The sequence below is a fragment of the Rhinolophus sinicus genome, linkage group LG01 (genome assembly GCF_036562045.2).
Source record: "Rhinolophus sinicus isolate RSC01 linkage group LG01, ASM3656204v1, whole genome shotgun sequence".
NCBI lineage: Eukaryota > Metazoa > Chordata > Mammalia > Chiroptera > Rhinolophidae > Rhinolophus > Rhinolophus sinicus.
Genome location: NC_133751.1, coordinates 168638583 through 168658443, shown reverse-complemented (window position 1 = coordinate 168658443; position 19861 = coordinate 168638583). Strand labels below are relative to the sequence as shown.

At 32.5% G+C, this 19861-nt stretch overlaps 1 protein-coding gene across 3 annotated transcripts in view; it reads right to left on the bottom strand.

Moving 5' to 3' along the window:
• Nucleotides 1-2689: 2689 nt before the first annotated feature.
• ITGAV (integrin subunit alpha V) overlaps nt 2690-19861 on the bottom strand; it is a 76726-nt gene continuing 59554 nt past the window's right edge. For 2 of the 3 annotated variants that reach the window (XM_019754500.2, XM_019754498.2), the window contains exons 18-30: nt 19019-19156; nt 16879-16946; nt 16068-16215; nt 15450-15542; nt 13543-13622; nt 13075-13155; nt 12487-12592; nt 11713-11871; nt 10787-10900; nt 7602-7715; nt 7392-7499; nt 6707-6829; nt 6139-6438 (exon numbers count right to left, since the gene is read on the bottom strand). In XM_019754500.2, the coding sequence (XP_019610059.1) occupies nt 6343-6438; nt 6707-6829; nt 7392-7499; nt 7602-7715; nt 10787-10900; nt 11713-11871; nt 12487-12592; nt 13075-13155; nt 13543-13622; nt 15450-15542; nt 16068-16215; nt 16879-16946; nt 19019-19156 (1428 nt within the window). In that variant the 3' untranslated portion in view covers nt 6139-6342. Of the gene's footprint in view, nt 2975-6138; nt 6439-6706; nt 6830-7391; nt 7500-7601; nt 7716-10786; nt 10901-11712; nt 11872-12486; nt 12593-13074; nt 13156-13542; nt 13623-15449; nt 15543-16067; nt 16216-16878; nt 16947-19018; nt 19157-19861 lie in introns of those variants that run through there. The other variant, XM_019754499.2, reaches the window with a different exon arrangement.

Here is a 19861-nt window from a genome sequence, read left to right as displayed (position 1 = left end):
TACAGCACTTCAGCACTATTAAATTGGGTCACTTTAAACAATAAAATCACCAGTGAAAAGTACAAAACTAAAGAAAAAAAATAAAACACACAAAAACTGGCCTTAAATAGACCACACAAAGAACACATGTATCTCAAACGTGAGCCGAAAGAAGGAAGAGCATCATCTTGCTTGAACTCAGCTGGGGATGTGCATGTTGGCAACTCAAATTTTTCACTGAACATTTCTGGGGATAACTGTGAAAGTACTGATTTGAGGCTTACAAATATATTTTAGGCAATAGGCAAATTAAGAAGCATGGAAGCACAAATAATGAGGATCAACTGTATGTGTGTGTGTGTGTGTGTGTGTGTGTGTGTGTATGTATACATATAATGTCTATATTATGTATGATATGTATTCCTTTAGCTGGAAGTAAGAAAGATTGGATAATTATAGGAAAGCCAAATAATTCTGGGACAAAATATGAATGCTATCAAGAATTAAGAAAAGAAGCTACCATTGCAGTTCCAGGCTCCAGGCCTGCCCCAGCATCCACTGGCCTCCAAAGCCCTAGACACCTTCAGACTCAGACTCCAGGCCTGCCTCTGCAGCCCCTGTGGCCTTACACTCCAGGCCCACCCTCACACCAGGCCAGCACCCACAGATCCAGGCTCCAGTGGACCCAGGGCCCAAGACTGCCTCCATGGACTCAGGCTCCCAGGCCATTTCCCACCACCATCCATCAACACCTGAAAATTAAACAGTGTGATACACCACATTAACAAAATGAAGGATAAATATATGATCATCTCAGTAGGTGTAAAAAAGCATTTGACAAAATTCCACACCATTTCATAATTAAGAAAAAAACTCTCAACAAATTAGATATTAAAGGAATGTACCTCAACATAAAGGCTATATACGACAAGCCCACAGCTAACATCACACTCAATGGTGAAAGTTGAAAGCTTTTCTTCTAAAATCAGGAAGAAGACAAAGATGCCCACTTTCATCACTTCTATTAAATATAGTACTGGAAGTCCCAGCCAAAGCAATTCGGCAAAAAAGTATAATAAAAAAGCATCCAAATTAGAGATAAAGAAGAAAAATTGTCTGTTGTAGATGGCATTGATCTTAGATATAGAAAATCTTGACTCCACCAAAACTTAGAATTAATCAATAAATTAAGTAAAATTGCAGGATACAAAATAAACATACAAAAATTAGTTGTTTTTACATACTAACAATGAATTATGTGAAAAAAGAAGTTAAGGAAAAAATCCCACTTAAAATAGCATTAAAAAAACAAAACAAACAAACAAACAAAAACCTTTGGAATAAATTTAACCAAATGGGAAAGATTTGTACAATGAAAACTATAAAACATTGATGGAAGAAATTAAAGAAGACATAAATAGATAGAGAAATATCCCTTGTTCATGGATGAGAAGAATCAATATTGTTAAAATGTCCATACTACCCAAAGCTATCTATAGATTCAATGCAATCCCTATCAAAATTCCAATGGCATTGTTCACAAAAATAGAAAAAGTAAATCCTAACATTCATATAAAACCACAAAAGAATGTGAATAGCCAAAGCAATCTTGAGCAAAAAGAACAAAGCTGGAGATATGACACTACCTGATTTCAAAATATACTCCAAAGTCCTAGTAGTTAAAACAGCATTATACTGGTATAAAAACAGATATATAAACTAATGGAACAGAAGAGGGAGCCCAGAAATAAATCCACACATTTATGGTCAGTTGACCTTTGGAAGCCACTGAAGATCCGCAAGTTTCTTGTGAATTTTATATCAGCAGACCATTGCCATCTTGGTCTAAAAAGGACAGAGTACAAAAGTGAAAAAGCATATTGTATTGGACCCACAAAATTTTACCAGTACTCAGCTGCAAACATGTGCTAAATTCCATGGGGGGAAAGACGATCCAGTGTGGAGTCATGAGTCACAGAGAATTACAGACTTGGAAACCAAATGGAGTTTGCTTGGGATCAGTGACTTTTTTCCTTCTTTGAACAAGAATGTCTATAATTATCATATGCCTGTCCCACCATGTTATGGAGCAGATAACTTGTTTCTTTAGTTTCATAGCTCCATGTATTGAGAGGAATTGTACCCCAGGATGGTTCATAATCCAAACCTTACCCATACCTAATTTAGATAATTTAGATGATGAGATTTAGGTGTTCAAGCTGATGAGGTAAACCCCTTCTAATCTGTGGTTTTCAGGAGTTTGACCACGATGTGCCCAGTTAATGTTTTTGTGTGACTGTCCTGTTTGGGGTTCATTGAGCTTCCAAAATTATAGGGTGCTTTTTAAAATTAAATTTGGAAGCATTTTGGCTTCCAATATTTTATCTGACACATTTTCTCTCTGTAAGACTCCATGTATACCTAGTTAGATTGTCCCACGGGTCATTGAAACTGTTCATTTATTTATTTTTTAATCTTATTTATTTTTGCCCTCTGTGCTTCACTTTGGATGAATTCTATTCATCTATCTAACACAATTCTTTTTTTGTTACCTTTTTTCAGATAACTAACACTCCTAAGAATTCAGACGTCTAGAGAAATATGTCACCTCAATGAGGTCATCCTTTTTGTGCATTATTGCTTGTGTGTGTGATTAAAAAACAAAATAAAAACAACATCGTAGAAGGAAAATATAGTCTATACACAAAAGTGGCACAACATACTCGTTTATTGTACAGTCACAAGTTACACATTGGAAACTAAAGAGAACACTGTACCAGTTTTCACAAATTCAAATCAAGTTAGCAAATGACAAATTTTAGAACACACTCATTTTATGTCTCACCCAATGTGGGTGATCACAAGAGAAGGTAAATAAAGAAAATTACTTTCTATGTTACTTAGGTAGCAAACTAATTTGATATACACAGGTTCCAACTTACTTTAAGAGATTTCAAAGTGTTTCAGAACTAATAGGGAATAGTTCATGTCCAGCCTGAAATAAAATGTAGAATGGACCTTTTAGGGGTAAATAACTTCATTTGTATTTCCACAACAGAATCATTCCTCCTGCTAACAAAAATATTAATAAATCTCCATCTATATTAGTTTTACTAAATTAATGACTTTGAAATTATCTGTATTTGGTTATATTGCACTTGAGAACAATGACAACAAAAATTAAAGATTTAGTACCTCTCCCAAGAAGTTCATTATGCATCAGAAATTACAATGAAATACAAGCATATATGCATGCTCCACGTCGTTAGGTTCATCATTCAAACTAACTACCAACAGGTTAAAAGGGATACTCTCCAAAACACTGAGTGTTACGTCATTTCATTCATCATTTTTGATCCTATATTCAATTTTCAAACTTTATATATATTTTTTCTTATTTATCAAACTACCACATATACAAGCTATCCAAGAGTACAAACAAGATGACACTGAGATAGGCAATGGTCATGCACAGGTATTCCAAGAATGACTTATTCTTCACCACACTCGGCACTATATTCCACAACATGGGAACATCTATCAACTTACAAATTCTGTTTGCCTTATAAAAACCAGTGGATCTCTCATATACTATAATTTTGCCACATAAACCTCTTTTTTAGGGTAATGGTTCACTATTAATCTTTCACAGCCCTCTTAAAGAAGCCAGTATAGTCTCTTTTACTAACATTTAAATTTCCTCTTTACATAAATATAAAGTATTAATAAGAATTTACTATGAATAAGTAGTTTTCATTACACAGGTAGAATTGTGGCACTAATATTTTGATTAATTGCTTTATACTTCAAAATTATTAAGAACTTAATCAGAATTATAATAATAATTACAAGAGAAAGGTAAAGGGAAGAATATCTCTCACATAAATGTGTTTCAAAATATCAATTCTGAAATAAATGCCTATATAAGAAATCAACAATCGTATCAATATTTCTTACCAATATCAAATGCTTTAAATATTCTCTACCTCACTCATGTGTATTTAAACTGAATCAGATTATAAAAATTTTATACTCAAAATGGATTTTAATTCTCATAAATCAAACAGTATTTAAAATATTTGAAAATTAAAATAGTTTCCATAGGATTATTTTTTTGACATTTTAACCAAATATATTCACATGCTACTTTAGGGTAAAAAGAATCCCAAAATTTTCCCAAACATTTTTGTCAAAAAGTAGGCTTTTAAATTATACTGCTACCATATTTTTTAGAGGTATAAACTTTCATTTTTTCAAAGAAAATACTATTGCCTAAGATTACAATTCATAAAGGCAATTTAAAACAGCATGTTAATTGCCAATAACATCTTTCAATCTCCTATATAAGATGATAAGGCCATAGAAAGAATAGATTGTGCAAAAGCAAATACAAACTTTTTTTTCCAAAGAGTGAATTTCTATCCAATATATATTTTCAAGAATGATTGCTATTAGGTGGGAAAACAGGTAGGGTGAAAGTTGTTACAGAACAACTTAATGACTGTCTGGTGGCAGGCCCTAGGATAAAAATACTTTTTTCTTTAAAAAAATTTATTGGTAATAAAAATACTTATTGTGTATGACTAAGATCTCTTAAGCTACTAATAAAATCTATATTACAAAATCTATTAATTTTGAAATTCACTAAAGTTAAATATAGGTTCTTGTCAATGTTCTATCTTGTATAACTCACCTACATGTGCCTTTATTTTATGATTATAGCCACTTGTGTAGGGAATTATAACACAAGACATGGCAAGATAAATTTCAGTTATTTTTAACATGTAAAAAAAATATTCAATTATTTAAGGGAAATACTCATCACTGTCTAATGAAGACAGTAGTTAAAAAGCTATTAAACCCTCAAAATCTAATGCATAACATGATGCAATTGCACAAAAATAGGTATAATTAAGTCATCCCCAGGTTTTGAGGAACTGTGAATAAATTTTCTAGAGGAATATGTGATTTATCACCCTACAGACATATAAAACTACAACTTGCCACCTGTGCAGCTTTTATTAAAAAAATTGTAGAAAATTTATAATAAACCCAAGAAAGTTTTGAAAGGTTTCCAGTAACTTGAATTGATTATAAAAGTACCTTTTAGAAGTCATTTTGATAGCTGAGACTGGTTTTACACATTACACCTTGCTCAAAATGAGGTAATATCCATTGAGTATGAGTAGCATCAGGTTATTGCGAGAAGTAAACCAGTGAGCTACTTTAAGGATTTTAATTCCAAGCATTTCCCATGGGGCTGAGGGGGTTGGGTGCAGGTTGCTATAAGTTGTAAAGATCCCTCACTGATCTTGACCTGTTCTCAGTAACAGTTTTGGAAATATAAGAAAAAATACATATATAGGAGGAAAATAAATTAATCCCAACTAAAAACTCTTGCTCTAATTTAAGAACATACTATTACTAAGCAACTCCATCAAAGAACTACCAACATGGTTTTTAAATTTGAATGCTTTTTTTTTTTTTTTTTTTGTATTGTAAATGGCCAGATGAATACCATGGGATAAATGTACTTTGGAAATGATTTCCAACTCTATCTGGCTTTAGGCATCATGATATTTAGCTGAAATAAAGCTATTACACAAAAAAGGCACTCTTGATTATAAAACTAATTTTTAGTATAGGTTGGCTTAAAGGATTTGAAATACAACTGACACAAATTGAAATGTAACAAAATGGATTGTAGATTAAATATGAAAGAAATTTAACCACATGTATCCAATTTTCATATTAAAACAAAATACTGTACCTATGCAATTATTGGGAGAATTTTGATGGGGTCAAGTTGTTTTTTGTTTGTTTGTTTTTTAAGTTTACCAGAAAGTAGTATTAAAATCTAAGTTCATGCAATTATAAAGTCTTTAGTAGCTTGAAAACTCAATTGTAGTGTGTAATGTGTATTAGCATTAAGTACCTGTACAAAAGAAGTGGATGCTAAGGTCCAGAATTGGATTGCTTTAGAATAATAACAACAACAAGTAACAAAATCCAACATTCAAACCAGAAATAGTAATTGTAGGAGGTACTATTTTACATAAAGTGGTAACTCAAGCACTACCTGTCTTATGTACACTGAAGAACTAACACTTGAAATTTTTATAATTTAAATATCTAAAAACACACGTCAGTGAACGTGTATGAAATGTATGCCTGAATTTATTTATAATGAAACGGTTGACAAATATTGCTCTCATTTTGTGGTTAATACCAATGGGCACCATCAGCAGTAAAGTCTTGGAATTGGATTCCTCATGAAGGGAACTGAAATCTATAATGACCTTGGTAATTCTAATGGGTCAGGATATAGCATAACTTAAAGAAACAAACAAAAAAAAATCACAGTTAAGTTTCTGAATTTCCTTCACCATTTTCATGAGGTTGAAGCTGTTCCCTTTCTTGTTCTTCTTGAGGTGGCCGAACACGTTTAAAAAAGCCCATCTGTCAGTTGAAGAAAAACTCACATTATTGCCACATCAATGAAGAATATTAAAAGTATTCTAAGTGAGTATGCTATCACCAAGAAAATTTAAATGGCAATTACAATTTTTCTTCCTTCAAATAATACATAACGCTTATCATGCATCGTTATTAAAGATCCTTTTCCTCCTTCCCTGCCTTCTTTTCCATCCTCCTTCTTTCCCTCCCTCTTTCCATCTTTTCTTCTGTTTCTCCCCTTCCTCCCTCTCTTCCTAAGTCCATTACTTACCCTGTACATCACAAACACCAAAACAGCCAGTAACAACAATCCTGCCAGAACTGCTAAAATGATCACCCACACAGGCACAGGCATGGGTGCTGGCTGAATGCCCCAGGTGACATTAGTGGTAACCTGCCAGGGGAGAAAAAGGTTTTGAGTTTTAAAATAGTTCACTGACTTATTCAACAACTACCTGAATGTCTACTATATTTTATTTTAATGGTATTCATATCATTTTCTTTTCCTGTGTATGATAATCTATGATTATCTATATCTGGTATCAAAGCAGGCACATATCTGCATAAAACTCTCAGTAACAGGTGAACATCTGGTCACCTCTGAAATGATTTTTAGATAATCCAATCCAGTTTATGATGTGTTGGTCCCATTTTTAATCCTCAAATTAAAGACCTTTAAAATGCCTTCACTTCTTCCAAAATTTCCCCCGCCTAAAATTTAGTATATACTAAGAATCTCTTACATAGGACAAGATGCTAAAGTAAAAGGTCTACCTTTAATAATTCTGGGGTGGGGGAGTAAAATAATATTATTAAACTAAGTTATAACCCAATCAAATAACTCTTAGTTACTTTAAATTATCAAAATAGTATAACTGCCATTATTTAAAATAAAGTAAAAATATCTATAGCATTAAACTGTGTGCTTATTCCACTTCCCCAAATCAATAACTTACTAATGTAGAGTTGAAGATATCCTCAATTGGAAGGTTCTTATAAGGAAACTCGATGACATTAAATGAAGCAGACGATTTCAAAGAATATGAATGATTCTGGTTTTCCTTCTGTATGGAAATAACAATTAAATGATTTCCTAGATATCATACTTTTTTAATTTCTTTGGAAAAAAAGGATAAGTTTGCTAAAGGCTGCATCTGTCCACTTACATTCATAAAGGTCTCGGTCCACAGCAGAGACTTTACATACAAGATTGCACTCTTTCCTCTGTCTAGTCGCCCAACCTGGCAGACAATCTTCAAGCATTCAGCAATTCCACAACCCTGTCAAAACAAGGTATATGTTTACAAGAAAAGGTCATTCTATCATCTTGTTAACGTTTGAAAATCAGACATTTTAGTCATTTCATGTGATGGCCAGAGATGTTTAAAATGTACAATATTAGGCTCTAGGAATAATTTGTTATAGAAGGATAATATCTATAATATTAAAAGATTTATTTTTATGGTTAGAACTCAACATTCTTCTGAGAATCTATCGCTAGATTCTCAAAATTCTGGGCAAACCCAGACAATGATTTTAGTAAGACATGAAAATCACACCACAATACCCCTGTGGGAAAGAAAATGAAACAGAGTGAATCTTTAACAGTTATTCCATGTCACACCTGTAAAAATCAAGTGGCATGATGATGGTCTTTGCTACATTCAGGGTTTTTATCAGTGACTTGAAGGCAGGCAGCCAAAGGTAACATATATTTCCATCTTCTAGGTGCTGGCCAAAATGCATTAGACATGTCAGATGCGTACACCTTGCAACAATGCTATCTAGTAAATGGTGCCTCCAGTTGATGACTAGGAATAGAAGCGACCTTTCTTGACCTGACAAAAGGCATCTAGGAAAAATCCATAGCTAACATCATATTCAATGGTGAAAGAATGAATGCTTTCCCTCTAAGATCAAGAACAAAATAAAGTTGCCGACTTACTATACTTCTTTCAACATTGTTTAGAAGGTTCTAGCCAGTGCAATTAAACAAGAAAAAAATATTAAATAAATGCTGTCTCTATTCACAGATGACAGGATCTTACATCTACAAAACTCTAAAGAATCCACAATAAAACTATTAGAGCTAAAAAACAAGCATAGAAAAGGTGCAGAATACAAGATTAATATACAAATATGAGTTGTATTTCTATACACTAGCACTGAAAACAATCTGAAAATGAAATTAAATAATCAATTTAAATTAATTCAAAATTAAGAAACCTATTTAAAACAGCATCAAAAAGAATAAAATACATAGAAATAATTTAACCAAGGAAGTGTGAAACTTGTAGAATGAAAATTATAAAATATTTTTGGAAGAAATTAGAGACTTAAATAAACAGAAGATATCTAATGTTCAAGAACTGAAAGACTTAATATTAAGATGGCAACACTCAAATTGATAAACAGGTCCAGCATAATCTCTATCAAAATTCCAACTATCTTTTTTGTAGAATGGACAAGTGATCCTAAAATTCATGTGATATTTTATATGAATATAAATTTGTAAGGGAACCCAAATAGCCGAAACATCTTGAAAAAGAAGAAAATGTTGGAGGAGATGGAGTTCCCAATTTGCAAACTAACTGCAGAACTACAATATTCAAACAATTTGGTATTGGCATAAGGATACATGCATAGATCAGTGGAATAGAACTGGAAGCCCAGAAATGAACCCATACATTTCTGGTCAATTCATTTTCAACAAGGCTGCCAAGACCATTCAACAGGGAGAGACAGTCTTTTCAACAAATGATGCTGGAACAACCAGATAGCCACATGCAAAAGAATGAATCTGGGCCCCTACTTCACACCACATTAAAAAAATTAAGTTAATATGGATCAGAAATGCAAATCTAAGAGTGAAAAGTATGAAACTTAGAAAACCAGAAAACTGGTCAAGCATGATGCTCAGGTTTTGGACAGAGAATGGAGTTGCAATTCACTAAAATGTGGAACATTGTAGAAAGAGCAGAGTTGGGAAAACTCAAGGGTATGTTCTTAGAATTAAGTTTAAGAATCCTACCATGTTTCCCCAAAAATAAGACCTAGCCAGACAATCAGCTATAAATGTGTCTTTTGGAGCAAAAATTAATATAAGATCCGATATTTATTATAATATAATATATTATATTATATTATAATTTCATACCTGGTAAAATTATATTATTATATTATATTATATTATATTATATTACATTACATTACATTATATTATATTATTATATTATATTAGATTAGATCCGATCTTATAGTAAAATAAGACTGGGTCTTATATTAATTTTTGCTCCAAAAGATGCATTAGAGATGATTGTCTGGCTAGGTCTTATTTTCAGGGAAACATGGTATTACATACTTAAGAGGAGTTCCAATAGAAGTTTGGAAAATATAAACCAAAGCCATCAACACAGACGTGGTATTTACAGCCACCACAGTGAGTAAGATCATCTAGTGCAGCCTGTCTGACAGAACATCATACTGATGGAATCATCAGTATGGACGTATCCACCCTTCTCAAAATAGTCGCCACTAGTCACATGTGACTATTGAATACCTGAAATGTGGCTGGTGTCTACAATACTGGACAGCATAGATCTAAGGAATGAATGCTGGTGGAGCAGATGAGAAATTGGAGCCCTGAGCCCTGGAATCCTCTATAGTGGTTAAAGGTTTGGAAGTGAAGACTAAGAACAAGTAGCCAGTTGTGGTAGAACCAGTAGGTGGAGAACCAGAAGAGAACAGTGTCCTAGAAGTGAATGAAGAGTGTTTCACAAAGGAGGAAAGATTTACTGTGCCAAAAGTCACTGAGCAGTTGAACTGATGAGAATTTGGTGATGTAAAGTAATTGGTGATTGCTAAGGAACATAATAAACACTATACCAAAGTTCTCTGTTAGTTGATGGTTTGCAAAATTTCAAAATCTTAACTGAGAAGCAACTTTTTAACAGTATTGTTATTGTATAGGCCAACTCAGCAAAAGTTAACCATAATGCTAATTTTTCTTGTAATGTATTTTTGTTGAGGCCTTCTGGGTTTTTCCTGCAGTACTGTACTAAAGCCTCAAAGATTAGGGTGAGGCCAAGAAACAGGTCAGATGAAGGAGTGTAGTCACACCAAAAAGTTGGAACATAAAATATTTTTTTAGCAATCTACAAAAATAGATCATTTGAAGAAAATCTGGCATTAATGTGACAATGAACAAGGAAAGTAATAAGACTGAATGGTATAAAAATATATGTAGTTCTTTCAAGCACAGCTGTTGTTATTTTTGAAATGTTCTTTGGCATCAGTTCTATAATCACATATTTTTAAATGTTTAAAGTGCTTGTTGCAAAATGGCGCTTACCAAAGTGTGAATGTCTCCTTCACTCTGGGTGAGATCCCGCTTAGTGACGAGATGGTTCCGGTCCCCTTGCCCAGCAATTGTGTCATTCTTTTCAGTTGTTTGTGAATTTGAGACCTATGGTTACATTCATACACATGATAAATAATAATGGAAAACATTTTACATTGACATTTCGGCATAAACTGTGATGTGTGATTAATACATAGTGACTGAAAATTTGGTATAACAGAAAATTCACTACTTAATATATTCGCTGAAAAGCACAGAAAATAGAGTCCTTAATATGTAGAAAAAGTTACCTTTGCCTAGCCATGATTTTTCTCTCCTTGCATAGCCTAGAGAGGAAACTGACAAAATATACTGAAAGAGCCTGAAATTTCACAGTGTACATCTGTAAGAAATGTCAGTCATGAGTATATATTTTTTGTTTTCTTAACTTTCCTTAGTCCAAATAGTGCAATAGCTTCTTATTCAAACTTATGTGCTAGGACAGAGATGACTATATTCCAAAGTATACAGAATTCCATAAAATAACCTTTTTCTAGGTCATGTAAGTTAAGAGAACCAGCACTAAAATGTTTTATCCTATCCCAAGGACAAAAATTTCAAGGATACCCTAGACACAATATTACATGTGGATAAATCACAATGTGATGGAACCAAAGTCAATCTGGGTCACTTAAGAATATCTCCTAAGGCTCACTAAGCACCACATAAAGCTAAGGTTCACTGGGCCTTCATAGAATTTGTACTTACTCATTATACAAAGAAACAATTTAATCCTTAGTGTGCTGATTATAAACTATTTTTACAGAATGGGTTTGTGGATTAAAATAGTTGTTTTATTTCATATATTTCTTTTGTAGGTTTAGGGAAAAAAGCAATAAAATACTATCATAATGAAAAACTGCTACTAAGCACATTACCTTAATTCTCAAAGGGTTGATCTCCATGTCTGAAGTGCAGTTCATTGGCCCATCGATATCATATTGGAGGATGTATAACAAAGTGTTATTGTTATATTTGTAAGGCCACTGAAGATTCAGCATTGCCTTGCTGAATGAACTTGGACCATTGTTTCTCAGCTAATGAGGAAAAGAAAATATAAATGCTTTCGGCAAAAATCTATTCTATAATCTTTCCCCTACATCAACTTTAGGAATCATTAGCAACAAGATTTGAAACAGCAGACTAATAACCATAGTTATTACAATATTACAACATGACTGTTATTATGCAAAAGAGATCAAACTCAACTTTTTCCTCTAGTGTGTAGGACAGTATGTGTCAGGATGAAAATAAACCAAAAAGGAAAATACAAAAAAATTATTGACAAAAGATGGCACAGAAAATTTTCTTTCGGCAGAAACAAAATTTTGAAGATCTGCTATAGGCATTTTCGATTTTTAGTCAGAACTGCAAAATGTCCATGTGGAAGTACTCAATGACCTATTGCTTTATTAAAGTAGAACTAGTTGGTTTTAAACAACAATTTGTATAAACTGCTTTCTTTAACCACTTGAAGCTACCTGTCTAATAAAAACAAATTTAAGAATAATAGGGAAAAAAATTCAAGGAAATCTCTGGTATACTTCAACTATGCAGAATTTACATAAAACTTAAACAGACTTATTTTTTAAAGGAGCTTATCTCTTTGTTGGCTCTCTATCAGGAATCAGTTAAATCCAACAGCCACAAACCTCATAGATGTGCTGAATAACTGGCCCAACGTCTTCTTCTGTCTCAGGGTTCTCCTTGTGCTCCCAATTTGGAATCGGAAGAAAGATATGATCAGGACTTGAGACTCTAAATAATGACCAAAAAAAACCTACCATGAATATCAAAATGATACGGTCAATTTATTTTTAAGAATACCCTGTATCGAAATGAATAAAATCGGAACTAATAAAAAAAAAATCACTACATATTTAAAAGAAACAAAACATATATATGTATGTGTACACACACACACACACACACAATACTTAGTTGAATCTAATGTAACAGGTGAATTGATGTCAATTTGTGTAAAAGTTCAGTACACTTATTTTGTGCTTGCCACTGGCTTGTCTGGTTTATATCCAAAAAATATTTGGGGCTTTCGAATACACACCTAGGACCTTCTTTCTTCAGAAGCTACAGCTCCAGCAGTAAAATCACCACTAAACGTGGAGTGCTTACTATCCAAAAAAAGCTGGAGGGCCTAGTAGTTACTTTAAAAATGTAACTACTTTTTAAAGTAGCTTAAATCATAAGAATGAGATACTCAACTCGGTAATCATACTGACCCTCTTATCTCAACAGCAGCTAAAACAGCAAGGTCAACTCTGTAAGACACAACTGGGCTTACTTTGTCAAAAAGATTGGAGCTGAAAAAGAAAAAAGATATATTTAGGACTGAATTGTGCATACTGATCATCAAAATCATAGAGAGGCAAATGGAGTGACACTAAAAATGAACAAATTAAAAGCAACAAAGACATGAAAAATACGTAAATCAAAATAATTATTTTCATAGCATTTAATTCCAAGATAATGAACAAGTTCTACTTCTTAACAGGTTTTTGTCTCACAAACTCGAAATTGACAATAAAATTATTCTTATGTTATAAATATTGATTTTGAAAAATGGTATAATCAAGTACTTAAATTTTAGTCTATTTTATTCCATAATATCTAAAATATATCACATAATATATTTATACCAAATAATATTTCCTCAATGTTATTATAAATTGAAAAAGTTCTGTTTATACCTCTGGATTTGTAAATCAAATTTCACAGAAGTATCCATCTCTGATTGCTGGTGCACACTGAAACGGAGACCAGCTAAGAGCTGAAGAAGGAAGAAAAGATGGTAATTAAGAGTTAGTTAAAACAGTGTCTAATTAGTGAAAATTCAAATCTAATGTCCAAATAAAAAAGAATGTTCTAAAACAGGGTTTTTCTGAGCTTACAATAAAACTGAAAGTACTCTAACAAAAATTATTAAATCTGTTCTTCCATTAAATCTCTTTAATTTACAATACCTGGGCCAATCCATAATGGAGCCTATTTAACAAGTTATTAATTATATCCCCTTGTAATTATTATCTTCCTGAAAACTACAGAAGTAAATGTTTGTTGAGCCAATGAAAGCACAATAATCACACAATGATTTGATTATAGGAAGCTAATAACTGAACTTGTGCTAACGGAGCCAGAAGGAAGAAACGGCTTTCTGACAAGAGTAACAGAACTTCAAAAGAAGGCATGTGTAGGGCCAGAACCAGAATTTCTCCATACTGCTCATAACTCGATCAACACCAACCATTTTAACTTCTGCAGGTGGAAAATTGTTAAAATGAACTGAGCTACGAGATAAGAGATAGTAAATTTCTTGGGGAACATATATGACACATAAAAAGGTATTTCCGAGAAACTTCACCAAACTGCCTCCCACTTTACAAAGACTGGAGCTGGACATTTGAAATAATCTGGAATTATCTGTGCTGAATAAGCTGTGAGAGGGAAAGCTAGAGAGAATGAGAAAATGAAAAAATAAAGACCATGTTCACTTGCTAATGAAACATTGTGTTAAATATATGTGAAAAAATGGAATTCAGGGTACTTTGGTCAAGCCCTCTTACCGAAGAGCTCACACATCTAGAAATAATGAGTTTTAATGGAAAATATACGTCAAGAAATACGTTATATTTAATTTTTATTCGAAATATATTTGATATATAACATTGTGTAAATTTAAGGTATACAACATGTTGATTTGACACATTTATATAAATTGTAATATGATTGCAGTGATAGTTAGCACCTCCATCATATCACATAATTATTTCTCTTTTGTGGTTGAAATACTTAAGCTCTAGTCTCTTAGCAAGTTTGATGATTATAATACAATACCATTGTGTGTAATCACTATGCTGAGAAGTAGATCTCTAGGACTTATTTACTAATTAGTTATAAGTTTGTGACCTTTACCAACATCTAATAAGAGAGATGTTGTTTAAGGGTAAATATGGAATATTTAGCCCCAGATTATCACAGATCTTCAAACTCCAATGTCTGAGTCTACTGAAAAAGTAACAAATATAGTGCCAGTGTTCCTTGACACTAGGAATTCTGCAAAGTGTATTTTGTTTACTTTTTAGAGGATTTGGGAAGCTCCCCGTTGAGTACTTCTTCTCAAGCTCCTGGGCTACCTTCTCCACTAGCTGAAGGGGAGCCTGATTCAATCAGGGTGCTCTTTGACCATGTTTCGGACAACCATATAGATTTCAAGTTAATGAGAGAATTCTATCTCACCTAAGAATGACAGTATTTGTCAGGGCAGCTTCGAGGATTCATTAAAACATTGATTTAAAATATCCAAGTTATAATTTCAGTCCTTAGTTTAAACCATGTTCTCATCCATTTACCAAAGTGAAGGCAGCTGAAGTGAAGTGAAGACCAGCTTACTGAATACAGTGTAATAGCACACCCCATTATTTTAGTATTTTAGTCAAAACTAAATAAAACTCTGCTAATCACTGCACTCTAAATCAAAACCAATTTAAAGACACTATTTTGAAGTATTTATTTAAAAAATTACCATGGACAAACCCACAGAAAATTGTGCTATTTTCTTTAGAAGAAAAAAAATATCCATTTAATTAAAATGGCTTACTTGAGTTCCAGCCTTCATTGGGTTTCCAAGGTCACATACCACCTGGCGGGTTTGGTTTTCTGTCTTAAATGCACAGGAAAGCCTTGCTAAGGCCTTTGATAGAAAAAGAAAAAGATTTGAAAGGAAAATAAATTAATGACCACAAAAAAAAGCAGAAGCCATACGACTATAAGTTCCCAGACAATACTATGCATTTGGATATTTAATTTTCTTGTTTTACAAAGCAAATACATCTATCTGAGCAAATGGGGAGTAAGGAAAAAGTCAGAATTGTGTATAATGCCACATATGAATGTAAAAGTATTTCTGAAAGATCCCTTGAGTACTTAGATACATAACCATATTACCTCTGACAAATTATCTGATGAAAAGGCTTAGACACTTTATCTGTCTGACCTCATTTCAGGCACTTAGCTAGCAATTCTAAACATGTCCTATCAATGCATTATGCAAAGTATTAAGCTTGAAAGGAATTATGTAAGATAGGAACTCTACTGTCTAGCAATTTAGCCTTGGGTAGAATGGCTAAGCTTGCACTACACTAAAGAGGGGAGCAGCTCATAAATGTTAACAAGATCTATGAGTGTATTTCGATTTTTAAAGAGGCAGTTTGCTTACTTCACTGTTGCGGACAACCCCAATGAAATCAGCCTGCGGGGGGATGGAAACAATGAGCTCAGCTTCATAGGCTCCTTCTCCTTGGTTCTGAGCCTTAACAATCAATGTCAGAGGGTTGTCGTCCCCAACATAGATCTTCTTCTGATCTCTACAAGTTAATACAAATCTGGACAATGAAAAAGACTGCATGGGGAGAAAATGACTGCTCAAAGAAACAAGAGATAAATATACAGATGACAAGTTCAACAGTGTCTCAAGATATTTTAAGACTACTTCACAGCTCAACAGAAAACTGGAAATAGCCCGGTGGGTACAAATCCAGTGCTTCTCTAAGTAAAAGGAAACAGTGATGCCATTTGTATATCACTATCACTCATTACTACTACTGAAGAAATTTTATATTTCTTTGTATGTATTTACTAATTCTCTGATCTTTTTCCAAAAAGCTGAATTAATCATGTCATGATTCTCACAATATCCTTAATAATTAACTTATGTATCATATAAATGGTAATCAGACTTCCTTAGTTAAGGGTATATTAATAATAAAAGGTATCTTTAAGAGGATATAATATTACTTTATACCACTAGTTAATGCTGAATGGGAATAGATCTGTTAATCTAGACAACTAGTGAAAATATAGTGCCTATTTTTTAAAGCTCAATATTGACAGATTTACTATTATATAAATCATGAATTATCTTCTAATATAACTGATTCTCATTAAAATATACAATTACTTTGAATAGAAAAATGTGCTCTTTCATTTAAATTTCTTATTATACTATTTATTATTTGCAGAAAACTTACCTATCTACAGAAACTTCCAGTTTGGGTTTACAGACATTGTCTTCACCACAGTCAAGTAGTATATGAGCCTAGAAAAAAAGAAATTATTTTTCCTACATGAAAAAAATACCAATACAGGTCACATATTTAGTTACATCAATATATATATGAAGTATGTGAATATACATATGCACACACACATATATTTATATAAATTAATCAGCCTATTTGCATACCTGAATGAAAAGGGATCATGGTTACTTACTTTTAAATAGGCCAGTGAATAGTCAATGTAAAGGAAGAAAAAGATTCATAGGATAATTTGTTGAAGTCCAGAATGTGACTTTATTTGGAAATACGGTTTTTAAACAGGTAATTAAGTTAAAATGGCATCATTAGGGTGGGCCCTAACACAATATAACTGGTGCTTTTCAAGGACATTGAGACACAGACACACACAGAGGGAAGACCACATGAAGGTACATGGAAAACATGGATGGCCATCTACAAGCCAAGGAGAGAGGCTTCGATGAAACCAACTCTGCAGACACCTTGATCTCGGACTTCAAGCTTCCAGAACTAGGAGAAAATAAATTTCTATTGTTTAAGCCACCCATTCTGCGGTACTTTGTTATGACAGTCCTGGTAAACTAATACAGGTATGTCATTAAAATTAATTTCACCTGTTTGCTATCTTTAAAAAAACGTTGCTGAGCAACAAATTTAAAATTACAAATATGGCTCACATTATATTTCTGTTGGATAGCAGAATTCTATAGAGAGAGTGCAGTAATCAAGTTTGTAACATGACCAGTGAAATGAAGGACCCATTTTAAAGAGAAGTAAATAATAAGAACTGTGGGTGGGTAATTAACATAGAAATTAGAGTAAATAATAAAGCTCAGAATGCAAAAGGAAAGATGCCTAAAAGTAAATAATGTTATTGTTGAAACAAATGTAGGACACAAAGGAAAAAAACAATTCAAATAATGAACAATAGCAGGAGGAAGAAAATAAGGAAGCCAAATATTACTAAAGTTAATATTTCCCTCAAAGGGTTTCAAAAATTAGCCTACTTACTTGATTAGCTGGTTTTAAAACCGTTTTGGTATTAAAGAAATTGGTGATTTCAGTAAGTTAATCAAAAGTAATGGTAATGCTAATAAATGATTTCCCAAAAATATAAAACTATAAAGAGAAATTAATTATAATCGCTGTATCAAAACACATAATGTGAACGGACAAGTAACAACATTTTTATAAAGTATAAAATAAATGACAGACCCTAAGAGGCTCAGATGTTCGTTACTAAATTATTAATCAACATAATATTGTAGATCTACTAAAAATAAAAATATAAAGAGTATCAACTAACACAGAACTATGTTTATAAGTTTTATATTAACGGGTAGTCGAAAGTGGGACATACATTATGATTATTCATGTGCAAAATAAAATATAAAATAAATTGTTAAAATTACAAAGACTTTAAAAAACGTTTTCATTTGCCTTATACTGTTACCATATATAGTCTTCTCATATTACATAAAAAGGTATTTATGAGATCATAGAAAGTTAGACAAAGAAATAGACTAAATTAGGGTAAAGCATTCTACAAGAGAAGAAATATTAATCTAAAAATATGAGCATGTAATAAAAAAGAAGTGGAAGAAAAAGGAAATACAATCATAATATTTGAATATATGGATTTTATACAAGATTTTCTAAAAAAATATATATTTTTTATAAAATTTTATATTGCTTTATTTGCTTTTATAAAACATGATTTATGTGTTACAAATATGCATATATGTGTATATATACTATTTTTACAATTAAAATGTAAATCAAAGATAACATAGATATAAAACTTGTTTAGCAAAATACTATGTAAATAAATTGGTGTTTTGTTGTTTTCCTTGAGTTATCCAACTGTTTTATGTATATGAAATGTGACCCTGTCCTTCTCTCCATATCACTAAGTTCTAAGTGGCTTTAAATAAATCTGACCTGAAAATCCAGATTCCTTCCCCTCTGACTCCTTTGATTAAAAAACCCAACATTATAAAAGCAATCCCTTATGGTACTTTAAAATATGAATTGTAAGGCCACAAAAAAGATTACAGTATAAAAGTAATGATAAACTAAGGAAGAACAGTACCTGTCGACTAACGTTGGCAGGCGTGAACTGGTTAAGGATGGGTTGCAAGCCTGTTGCATCAGCAGCTGTTCTATAATCCAACCGATACTCCATAAAAATAGTAATCGGCGTGAGTTTATCTCGAAATTCAGATTCATCCTAGAAATGGAAAAGCTTCGAATTATTTATGACATCATATTATCTGGACAAATACCTATGTGCACAATACAAAGCCATCTGTATTCATCTCTTTATTCAATTCTACTGAAGCTCTCTGAGAAACCACTTATATAAGAATAGAGTATCCAAAAAGATTACCATTATTCAGTGACAACTCTTAATCATTTTTTTGTTTTATAATATTTGATTCACATAAAAATATACAAGGCACGTTAATAAATTAAGCACTCAAATGCACACCCATTATAACAAACATTACTGATATCGCTTAAGCTACCCATGTGCAATCCTTTCTCTTTTTATCCCCCTGCCTTCCTTCTCTGAGGTAACCACTATTCTGAATTTTAAGTTCACCATTCCCTTCCTTGCTTTCAGTTTTATTATAGTGTATATGTCCCTAAACAATATGTTCTTCAGCTTGCTTTTCTTGTTTGTTTATTTAAAAGGGAGATCATATATATTCTTGTGATTTGCTTTCTGTTCAACATTCTTAACATTCATCCATGCTGTTTGCATGTAGCTGGGGTTAATTTTTACTGGTGAGTAATATTTCATCATATGATAAATCCACAATTTATTTATCCATTCCATCTAAGTTTACTTAGATTGTTTTGGGCTTTAGTTTTTGCTATCACACAAAACACATTATAATGATTATTCTTCTATATAGTGGCAAGTAGTTTG